Below are 12,958 nucleotides of genomic sequence, written 5' to 3' on the forward strand. Positions count from 1 at the left end.
CATGCATTGAAGATCTTAGCAATATGTATCCGCGCCTTCTCGGGAAGTCGTTTCAACATGTAATTTGTGATATTGTCTCATCCGGGTGCCTTTCTGGCGATCAAGGTATTGATAGATCTAGAGATCTCGCGCGGTTCAACAATTTTAACATCATCGGGATCGATGTCTTCTTTCGCAAGTGCAAGAATTGAGTTGTTCACCAAGGCTTTAGTAGCTGAATCGGTGTCCGACTGGATTTTAGTATTATTGACGAACGCATCGGCAAGTGCGTCTGCTTTTTCGAGATCTGAGTACACGAAATTTCGACCGACTATTTCAGCTATTTATTGATGTAGGAGACTATTAAAAATCTTATTGTAGATTATTCGAATATCGCGTTGCTGCAGTCTCTAGTCTGTTGCCTGCATTTCTTATGGTAATGTCCGAGTTCATCAGTCCCTATGTGGCAATGCATGCAGTTCGACTGGCGTTTTCTGATAAGCCTTTTGTTTGTGCTGTGGTTGTTGACTCTTACCGATACTTAAAAAATGCAAATAGTCGATGTGGAAAAAAAATATGTCAATGCGATATATGCTCATTTAAATTTTCGCAAATTGCACATCTTGAAAGACATACATACTAGTGAAACTCCATGTAAATACGATGTTAAGTAATATACGTACATATCTAAACATACTATACAATTTTTAATAAACCATTTCTTTTATTCAACGAATAAATTCACAAGTTTTGAGAATGTAGCATTCCATATATTGAACATACTTACATAAATTGAACAACTCAGACACCTTCAAGAAAAAATCACATTTGAAAAAAATACGATGCCTGACGGGACTTGAACCCGTATATCCACTGGTATCCACATAAAAACGACTCAAATAGAATAGTACAAAACTTAAATACATTATTATTTAAATTCAAATTCCATCAAGCACATTCGGTCGATAGTATTAATTTTATCTGTTATGTTATCATGACTATAAAACAGTAATGGTGTCAGAATTTTTTTATGGTTTGATTATTTTTAAACTCATCTGTCGATACTTTGTTATGAAGCAACGGGATCGTCTGGGTCATGAAATACCGCCACTGCTCTCAAAAGCTGTGATAGCTATTTGTTTTCGTTCCTTTATTCGCCACCTTTTTATAATGTGACGCCTCTATGCAACGCATGACCTATCCACCCTCACGAGGCGTCACTGATAGTAGTTTTCAGGAATACTTCCTATTATCCTCTGGTTGCCCCTGAAATTCGGATCCGTGTTAAAAAACACCTCACAGTTCATATCCCATATCCCGAGATAATTAATTGTTGGAATACGACATAGCATACTGTCACGTTGTGGATACCTACACCTATATTCAAAGTAAGTAAATGCTGACCAAGAGAAGAAGAAGCAAGATTATTTGTATCTTCCACACCAACCCCCACCCTGCGGCAGGACGAGACCCTACTTTTTTACTTTGGCGGCAATGGGGGATGAACCTATATTTCTTACACTTATACCCTGGCGTTTGATCTAAAAGGAGCTCTGCACTTAACTTACTTTTGTTGACGGCCGGTACGGACGCCGGTCACATAAAATCTTAGTATTGCTTTCGCTTCATTTGAACTTTCATTACCATTTGTAAAATCAGTGTCTTCAAATGAACCAGCAGATGAGTACCCCTATTTATGTATTATAATGTTATTGTGAAACTATATATGTTCGTATAGCAAAGATCACGAGTCTCTTGAATTTCATGTCTCTATCTTCTTACTTGTTTAAATAAATTCAATGTTTTCTAGCTTATAATAAACAATTATTACCTTTGAATTACAGTGTTTTCTTCAATTTTACAATAAACCATCATGTACACATTTAGGATGCACTTGGCGCCCTAATCATTAATCAATTTTATCATACACTTACAAGTCTTGTGTATACACATTTTTCTTAGTCTTTACTCTTCTTAATTCTTTTTTATTATAGTCTATAGATACAAGTTCACTGATAGTCACATGTCCTGAACAATTTAATTATCCTATTTTACTCTTTACTCTTACATCTTAATCATGCTCTACTCTTATCTTTCAACTTCTCTAATGTCTTTTATATTCACACTTCTCACTTATTACAATACTTATCACTTTTTTTATCGATTTTGAAGTTAGGCGATAATGTTAGAATAGCCCTGCAGGTCTCTATAAACCCTCATCTAGTATTATTCAAAAATGTCACATGGTTCTTTTTAGTTATAGCCCAAGCTATTTCGTTTTCGACCTAGATATTTAGAGCACGTCTCCCGTTAATCATTCTCGCCGACGCAAACGGTTGGAAAGGGAAGTCGCTTTCGAACAGACAGCATTGGTTTTGTATTTTGTATCAGGAAATGAGATCATTCATTGTCTTGCTATTTGTTTGACAGCTTAAAAGTCCCCAATAAATAATGCGAGGGACAAAAACATTCCCCTTTTGTCGATCTTTCACTAGAGCGAATCATAAAGGCGGGAGTTTTTTTGTCTTCGCGCCCGCCGGGGTTTGTTTTTTGTGTCTTTTTTTTGCGCGCGAAAAATTCGTTTCTTGTCGCTTTTCATTTGAACAATTTAATTTCTCCCGTTTGGCATTTGACAAAAAAAGGATAAACGTTTACTTACCGGTGTCAATTTAATAGACTCAGACGCATAGATAATCTATAACAAAATTACAATTTAAAAATCTTCATTTTCTCTCTTCAGCGAATCACATGCATTTACAGATTTAATCTTACATATTATTATGATACCATGACCATGCTACACAATGCTTAGATGAGGAGTACGTCCTTATAGTATATATAGTGGTTTCCTTCTTTACTTATAGTGGTTTCCAAACTTTATGTTATTACGCCTCCCTTTCAAAAAAATCTAATCTTGACACATTTTACGTCTACAAATGTACTAATACAAAAAATAAAAAGGTTTTACTATACATATATTCATAATTTATTTGTTTTTCTTGATATTGATGTGCTTATTTATCAAGTGTTATTTTTCTACTAAATGGGCCTGCATTGATTTATTCAATTTTACCCAAATAGACAAGTTAGCAATAAAGTTATCGTTCCTAAACAAATTTGTCTCTACAATATGATTTGACCATTTTATATTTTTTTTTCATGAGACAGCTAGAGCACTTTAAAATAGTATAGAAGTGAGGTATAATAGTCTCCATATCTTCAGACAGGTTTGCAAACAACCTAACTTTTATAGGACTATGTTTTAATGTAGTTTATAACTAGCGTCCGTTTTGTGAACTATGCACTTGCAAATTGCAAACTTGTGGCTCCATTTGCGCCTCCCTCAGCAGCAGTCCGCGCCTCCCAGTTTGGAAATCGCTGCCTTATACTAATAGGTACCTACTAATTTATGCACAAACCGTCATTAACGTCGCGCACTTCAATAATTCGCATGTTGATAATTTTCAAAGTGGTGTCATCACGTGGTTTCATAAAATAAAATACGTCAAAATAACAATAACACCTCTGTATGATACGATAGGTTATAAATTTACAACAGCTAAAGCCCGTATGAATCCCTCACGCTGCCCTTCGTTTCTGACACCTGCACATGTATTCTAAAAATTCAATTAAACTAACTCGTAAAGTTCGGTGGATGTACGTAGCAGCAAAAACCTAGAGACCGAAAGCTAGGGGAGTCCTTCATCCAGCAGTGGATCGATCCCGGTTGATAATGATGATGATGGGCATAACGCGCAAATATCACAAAAGAAACCAATGGATAATAACGAAGACAAGACTACGCGATGTGATAGAGGTCGCTAAGCAGATGAAATGGCAATGGGCTGGCATGTCGCTCTTAGAGTGGCAACCGCTGGGCAAATGCCGTCATACAATGGTACCCAAGGGACGCCCGAACATCCGTTGGATAGACAAACTTATAAATTTTCGGTGGATGTACGTGGCAGCAAAAAACTAGGGACCGAGAAGAGTGGAGGGAGTTAGGGAAGGCCTTTTTCCAGCAGTAGATCGACCCCGGCTGATAATGATATCAAAATTATTTTACGACACGTGTTTTGATCCCAAGCTAACGTTTACCTGATCGATCTCCGATAGGGGATAAAACAATAAAAATAATAATGTTTATTAATATGTACGATGTACGAATTTTGTAGAATTTAATGTGACGGTACATTAATTCCTGAAAAATATGTCGATTTGGAAAGTAATAACATTTGTTAAAAAATCATTTTCACTTTCCTCTTCACTTTATCGCCAAATGTTATCCCAACATCTTTTTTGCGACAGACACGTTTTTCGCAATTCCCGAAGAAAAATTATGCAGCGTTTGAAAAGTTTAAATAGGCAAAAAAACCGGTCTTTGTAATTTCTCTACGTTTTCTCCTGAACACCGTGTGGATTAATCCGAATGAGATTTTTTCGATTTCGTGTTGTATTTTGTTCACATTTTAAGTCTTGGGGTATACCTATGGTATCCCGGGGAATTTTGAATGAATACATTGAATGGCTACCTGAAATACGTTCCTTATATACTCGACAATTTGGCTTACCGGATGTTTTTTTTTTTTAAATATAGGTAGGTATATGGATCTCATTATGTCTCATTAAAATGTAAAATACGCAATGACAGTGTGAGAAAAAATGAGAATGGTTGGCTAGAAAGACTTTTAACGCCAGAATATAATTTATCAAAGAGTGATTTTTTAGAAATAGTTTTTACATAATTTAAGGTGTGTTTGTATTTTGTATTTATTTATTAATTAAAAATTTTTAACATTTGCCTTATTGGGGATGAGAATTCTATTTATTATCTATTCTGTGACTGATGCATTTAGAATCACTTGGAATTATTAACTCTTCCGCTGCTAAAGACACGCCTGGCTTTGGCCATTAGATACATATACTTTCACTGCTGACCAGTTAACTTACCATATTTAATTATCATGCTAATTGCTATACGTCAGGCGTGTCTTTAGCTGTGACCAAGTTGTGCTAATTAGTTGGTCAGCAGTGAATGTGTTCTAAAACATAAGAAAATTGCATGACTCTCGGAAACTCATATATACATGTGTAATTTTTTTACAAGATTGAGAAAATAACATTCATAAATCATTCAAATAAACAATATAATGATAAACGTTGTAGATGGATTCATTATTAACATTAAATTGGATTTACTGTATATATTTATAATTATATTATTTGTATAGTAGTGTCACTGATGTTGCTCCCGGTTATCAAATTACATCCGACAGTTAAGTCGAATTACACAATATCTAACGCAACGAATTATTTCCGACGCCTCCTTTCGTCTCGCGCTGTATATATTTTCCGTTCGGGTATATATTCAATTTGTCACGGGTGTGTATTTTTTCTCGCTGGCAAACAGCGTCTGTTGGAAGCAGCCTCTCGCTCAATACGGCGGGGGGCGTCCCCGCCGCCCCTATGCGGACGCGGTCCATTTCCGAGGGGCGGCGTCGAACCCCCACAGCCGAAAAGAAAAGTGGCCGTGCATGCGCCGCGTTTTCAGACCGAAAATCCCGCAAGCGGGTCAAGGCTTACCGCGCCACACTTCGGCTTACGTGACGCGGGACGCGAAAGGGTTACGAGCGTAGGCTCCATTTCACGGAGTGATACTGCTGGTGATAACACCCTTCAATCAATATTCCCTCTATTTTGCTTACTTGCTGCGCGGAATAAAATATTTCTGCTATTCCAATTATATTTTATTTTGGTATCACGATAGTGAAATTGAAATTGAAAACAACTATTTGAACATACTATTTTTTTTGTATCGCTACTTTTAATTCGACTTTCTTATTGTTTATTGTTAGGTTGGGTATTGGTTAGGTCAGGCCTGGGAAAACTTTTTGGATAAAGGGCGACATTAGGAATATAAAATGAACGGCGGGCCATAAATAAAATACTATTTTACTACGTTTTTCTTAGGTCGTATTCTTATTTGTCCGGTACAAATCTTGCAATCGATTTTTAACTAACTTTCCAACTAGCTAGACATTTGAATCTTTTAGAATATATCAGAACACGATGCCAATGCATTTTTTAATACTTTTAGCCATCTCTAAGTAGAATTGAATTCATTTTTAGTTAATTCTGTTTTGTATGAAATGTTATTTCCTAGGTCGTAGCAACTAAATTATTAAATAATATATACGTGCGTTACTATGGAAATCAATATGAAATGACATTTCATTATTCAGTATTTCTATTAAGTACAAAAATTTTTGATCGTTTAAGCTAGTCAAGTCAAGTTTATATGATTCAACAGAAAATTTAAAAACGTTGTATATAAAAAGTTCTTTTTATCTTGTAATTATTTAGATTTTAGACATACATTTTCATGATACAGAAATTTCAACATTAAAAAATAAATAATTCTCTAATACCCAACAATTTAATGAGAAAAATGAAACTGTTATTGAAGACAGCGCCAAAAAAAGAATGTGAAGTGAATTATACTGTATTATAAATGACTCTTGATATCTATTTAGATGTTCATAATAGCCTTTTGATTGTACATGGTGTAAATACTACAAGTTCGTAACCAACTAACCTTCGCTAGAAGACAGCGCCAAAAAAAAGAAAAATGTGAACTGAATTCCATATAAATGAAGCTTGATATCCATGTATATGTTCATAATAGCATTTTGATTGTGCATTTAATTTTCATCGTATTAAAAATACAAGGGAGCTGGAATCCTTAGGTGGAATGGTTTCTCCGCGTTAGGGGTTGCTACGTACATACCAATCGAAGGCACTTGCGTCACGCGGGCATGGTACGTATTTTTGTGTGTTTTCCTCCAAGGGTGGTATCCGGTATCACTGATATTATTCTTGCTTTGACGTTTCTTTCAGCTTTGAATATTTGGTTCACTTCACGGCATTATTATTACTACGATAATATAAAAATAGCATTTACACATAAATAATCGCCCAAAATTGTTTATTTGTATTTATAAATAAGTAAATAATTGTAATACTGAAAAAATAATGTATTGTCGAATTACCATCATTATTATCATCATGCTGGATGAAGGCTCTCCTTAGTTATTCGCTGCCACGTACATCCACCGAACTTTCAAAGTACGGACAGTATGTCTACCCCATTGCCATTTTGTCTGCTTACCTTTATTGCATCCAGTACTCTCGTCTATCTCCTTATTCACGGGTGTATTTTGTGGTCTCTTCGTGTTACGACCAACATTCATCTGTACATGCCACCTTGCGCTACTCGTATTTTTTTTAATTTCTCTTAGGTACCTACATTGAGGGTTCATATTAAAAGTGCATACAACAGCACTGGTAGCACACATTAGTTGAACACTTTACGTTATAGGTAAAATTATTTAAATATTACTATTAACTATATACCCGGTGCTCATCCGTTTGTGAATAATTGTGGCGCAATTTCAAAGTTTCTATTTGGTAGTAAGAAATACAGTAAGTGTAGAGAAAACAATGTTTTTTTCTATATAAAATAAAATATTATTATAATATAAAATTTAACTTGCCCACACCACGCCTGTGCCTTATGCGATTGACAGGAATACTACATTTTTTCATGAATATCTGTAATCGAGTATTAAGTAAATAATATAATGTATTTCAAAATTGGAATTTGGCGTTAAATAAATATTACGTAGAGGAAGCTGTTGTACCTCGGACCTATTTTCTGTTTTTGATTTTTCATAAATTACTGGTTATAGGTAAAATTGCCAACATTAGTTAGTTTGATTTTAGCATCTGTTGCGCATGCTTTGATATATGTTTCAAATTAAATATCTTGATATTTATGGTTGTTTTAGGCCGTATAAAAAATGTGGATTTAGGTCCAAGGTACAACAGGGGTGTTGTACCTCGAACATATGAAGGTTGTACCTTGGACATACATTTAAAAAAATCGTAATAAGAGGTCATTTAGGTACCTATGCTAAATAAAAACACAGATTTATTAAATTCGCAGGTTTTGTATATTACGATAAAAGAAAGAAGCTTTTTACAAATATGTTTTATGGAACAAAAGTTATACTTAATCATAAACCATGATTATCTTAATTAGACTTAGGTAGATATTATAATGAACCGTTTTTAATAATAAAACCTCAATTATTTCTTCCTTATCACGCTAATACTTGACCATTTCCTTAACTTGATAAATGTAGATTTAGAATTTAGTAAATTAAGTAAATTTAGGTTGGCATTTTTCAGGTGGTAGAATTTTCTGGATTATGTCATCTCAAGGATAATTCATCGAGTCGATGTTCTCCTACTATTTCCAACCCTTTAGCGATTTTTGCATTGAGCTAATCTTGGCCCCATCCTTGCTTATTTCTAGGATCTTTCCTAGAAAATAATAATTATTCTCTTTCATAAAGAAAAATTACAAAATCCCCCACTTGATATTCTAAATTCAGTGTAGATTAAAATTCATCTGGAAATACTTGAGGTGCTTCTGAATCGCTGGAGTCTTGCAGTCTAAAATTATCAGCCGATGGCTTGGCTGATGAAGATTCGAAACAAACCAATAGCTTTTTCTTAACAGCAGAAACTTTTTTAAGAACATAATTAGTTTTTTTCGATGGAATAATATTTTAAGTCTTCGCCAGCTTCATTTTCTTCTTATCATCGATTCTTAATTTCTCCGGTTACGATTACGAGATTACGAGATCGACCTTTTTCTCGCCCCTGGCGATTATTTTGTCGCGGGGCTGCTTTGGGGTGAGGTCTTATCATAGAAGGCATACTGCAAAGATGCAGCTTCTGTAATATATTGCAGCAACATATTATGTTCTTCTTCTTCACTAAAAACTTTCTTTGAAGCAAGATTTTCATAAAGGGTGCAGACTTCCTTACCAGTATTTTCAAAATGATGAATATATCTTCTTATTGTGCTTCTGGGTAACCTGTTTAGTTTCGGAGCTCTGTTCAGCGTATATTTTTGTTCTTTTATTAAACGGATCGCATTTTGTATTTTTTCGCTATCCGGGCGAACCCTTTTGATTCCTGTCTTGATACGTACGAGGCATATTAAATAAACGCCTGGAATAAGTTTAAACATTAGGTTGAAATTAAATTGTATGTTTAAATGAATGAACAATAGTAATAATAGTGATACACAATATGCGTGGCAAACGCGTTGTACGAGTACCTTGGACATGTTCGAGGTACAACGCATTTGTTATGTCCAAGGTACAACACCACGCCAAAATTACAAAAACAATTGATAGTTTTTTTTAGGTAAGGAATACAAAATCTATAATAACCCAATGTTATAGACATATGACATTTAATTCAATTACATAATTACTTATTCATATAACATACATTGTATGGCATATATTTACAAAAAAAATAAATGAAAAAAACTTACTTTTACGAACGAAAATTTTCAAAATCACTTCACATAAACACGCGTACCGCTTGCCGTCTAAAACTAGCGTCAAGTATCCACCGAAAGGAAAGTGTTCAAACTACTATTGTAAATTTCAAGATAAAATGGCGCCAATATGCAAAAACATGCATGTGTTCGAGGTACAACCATGTCCAAGGTACAACAGCTTCCCCTACTATTTTCTTTTATACATTAATTTGAAAATTCTCCTATAAATATATTATGATATTACTACTCAGTGATCATTATAATCTATTTAATACTTCTTCAATTGAGTGCATTTTTTAATAATAAAATATATATAGACGGTCTTTGACTATAATTTAAGGCAGTGTTCCAAATATAAGCCATACTCTCTAGAGACATAGATTTCTCCAGAATACCCAATTTAGCGACTAATTACGACCAGCCAATTAAAATTTTCCCGCCGAAATCGGATTTTCCAAATGATTACATTTTTCGCATACTATAAGACCGTTCACTGTTTCCAATACTGTGTAAATCGGTAACACTTTTTTTCAGCAAAATGGCCTGTAATTAATGTTGATTAACTAAAAAAATATTCTTGTAGTATTAATCTTCGGTAGTAAATTATATGGGTATGCAGTTAATTTGGTTTGATTTTCAGTCTTGGTAAAAAAGGCGCATAATACATCGTTTGAAAAGCAATTCTTCTTTTATAAATATATTTTTTAATTAAATCGATTTCGACCCTTCGAGAAAATGACGCCTGAACTTTCTAAGTATATAAGTATAACTTTCTGTGTATACTGTTGAGTTACAAACGTTTCCAACTAGTGTTGTCTACGTAAACCATCTACGCGAAACTGATACTTGCGTTAGTGAGTTTGATAGTGAAATCGCAGATATACCAGAGATTAGTTGAAATATGTAGTTTTATAATAGGTGTTATATATCGATACCCCCAGTTCAATAGGGGAACAACTCATAAAACCTTGTTCCAAGATAATGGCATTTGAAATTTTTGCAGTAATTCTCATTTTAATTTTAAAGCCTTGATTTCGATGAATGTGTATGTTTTTTATATTTAATTTAGTGGAATTCATCAATGCACAATAAAATTGTACATTTTAATAAGGAATTAACAAATAAATTTGATTGTATAACGGAATTACTGATTAATCTCAGAAAGGGTTATTCGATTTTACGACACATTGAAGAAATTTTTGATTTTTTTTTTTGCTGAATTATAAAGAAAAAACCTTTCTACATCGAATAGCATTCTTAACTCAAAACCTTTAAATTTTGAGTTGTTCCCCTATTGAACTGTGGTATCGATATATACCATCATAAATCGTCAAGTGCTCGAATTTAGAACTAAGCTCATCACAATATAAAAAGTATTGAGCGGTATGTGAAATATTAGCATGTCGTGCCCTCACTCAGTGGACAACTTATACTGGTTGATATATGGCAAATAAAGTTGACGTCAATAAATAATAAAACAAAACTAAAATAAATAATATCAAACACGTAATATATACATATATATATAGTACTTATTCCACGTAGTTTAATAATAATCTCGACGGGTTTCGTTTTCATCCCCAACCCCCCATCACAGGGTGTAAATTTTATGCGCAATGATACTTCAATTAGCAATTAGTGGTTACCCTACTTGGCATCATTGTTGGTATTATAAATACCGCACACTGGCATTATTAGTCGAACGCTACCCGCAAATGCACAGGGGTGACCGCAAGTTGAATAATTATTGCAGCTATCATTTCGCTATTAATTGGAAATACATTATCAATCAATGTGCATTTTCGTTTGAATGTATGGTTGCAGGTAATTTATTAATTACTATAATAAGCTTTGGTGTTGGCTCTATTACATCGCTGTATGTAATAGAGCCACAAACAGTAGGTAGGTACTGAAAGTTTCTAAGTTTCATATTCGATTGTTGTTATAATGTCATTTTTGTTAATTTATGATACTCGTATATACAAGAGTGATACAATACATTTATTTATAAATGTTATCAATCAATCGAATCAGCAATACAAAACAATTGCCATAATTAGATAAAATGGGATGATTCGGCGCCGGGACAACTGGGCGCCACTCAACCGAATGAAATTCGAAAATAAATAGACGTTCGTGATTATAGGTACTTTAAAATATATATCTTATATTAATTTTTCTATTTAAATTATTATATTATAATTTAATATGTCAACTTTACTATGCACACGTCAATAATGATTTAATGGTGCATATGTTTGAGTTCCAACGAGAAGAGCGTTCTTTTATTTGTATATATAATAATACTTCTCAATCCGCAATAAAAATATTATTTTAAGAGCAAAATGAATTAAAACTACTAACTAGTAGATAGAAACTGATTAAAATTCCTCTACTATTTTCAATATAAAATCATAACGAATGTCTATTTATTTAAATCGACAGTGCGGCTCCCAATTGTCCTAGCGCCCAGTTGTCCCATTCTTGATAAAACGATATGCTGCATTCTGCGAATTGCCTGTTATTTAATAATTTATTCTTGTAGGTACTCGCTATTCAATCCGTCGCTTAAGCTGGTCGCCATTTTTTAAACCTTATAATTCAACAATTCTATATTTGATACATATCTCTATAAAATATGTAGGTACTGAATTTTAAAGTATTAAAATAAACAATTCGTCTGTGTTAAACAAACTTTAAATTCTTCTATACTATATTAGATGTTATCTAACAACCTCCAAGTATTTCATAAATTCCACTGGGACTGAACCCATAAAAACCTTCAAGATGTGAAGACGTTTAAACTATTTTATATGTGAATAAGTTGTTAGTCATTCACCCAACCTATTGTGACCGAGCCCTGGATCTAAATGCATTGCCATTGTAATAAAAATAACATTATTACAGTAAGCTTTATTTGTGCCCGTGGTGGATGCTGGTGCTATGGATTATGGGTATGAAGTGATTTTTTTAATACTTAATTTTTTAACAGCCTTTGAGTATATCATGCAAGTTATTTTGTAGCAAAACATTGCCGGCACTGTTGCCATTTTATTTCACGCTGTGTCCTCCAAACTTTGAGGGCTACTTCTCTAAAAGCTTCACTGTAAGCATTTAAGTTGTAAGACACACATATTTGGGTCACCCAGTTTTACTCTTTTGACTTACTACGCTAATGGGCGTTTCGTAGAAGAACACTTTACCAAAATACAGATTGGCCAAAATTTATGTGAGCCAACAAAAGGAATTATTTCGAGAAGCATTTCCATGGGTAGGTTTATTTGAATATATTTTTAGACTTTATTAATTGTGCTTTTGTTTGAAGTGATTTATTTAACTACCCTTATATAAACAGACGCCATAATAGTTAATAAATAGCACATATATAGGTAGACGTCACGCAATTTCCATTATGCTATATCACGCATCGAGAATTTATAGTAATATCACCTTTATTGTAATGGCGTTAGAACAGTGGTTCTAGTGTCAATGTTCATTTGAGCGAACCCGTTCGAACCGAACCATTCGGCAGACCCGACAAAAAGCATCGGGAATTTA

At 33.8% G+C, this 12,958-nt stretch overlaps 1 protein-coding gene across 1 annotated transcript in view; it reads left to right on the plus strand.

Moving 5' to 3' along the window:
• Positions 1-3,813: 3,813 nt before the first annotated feature.
• LOC147072621 (tyrosine-protein phosphatase non-receptor type 13-like) overlaps positions 3,814-12,958 on the plus strand; it is a 175,217-nt gene continuing 166,072 nt past the window's right edge. Inside the window, exon 1 of the mRNA XM_085946265.1 lies at positions 3,814-3,877. Within this exon, the coding sequence (XP_085802391.1) occupies positions 3,814-3,877 (64 nt within the window). The remainder of the gene's footprint in view (positions 3,878-12,958) is intronic.

Source organism: Rhyacophila brunnea, unplaced genomic scaffold (genome assembly GCF_057557595.1).
Source record: "Rhyacophila brunnea isolate RB1 unplaced genomic scaffold, BYU_Rbru_1.0 scaffold_193, whole genome shotgun sequence".
NCBI lineage: Eukaryota > Metazoa > Arthropoda > Insecta > Trichoptera > Rhyacophilidae > Rhyacophila > Rhyacophila brunnea.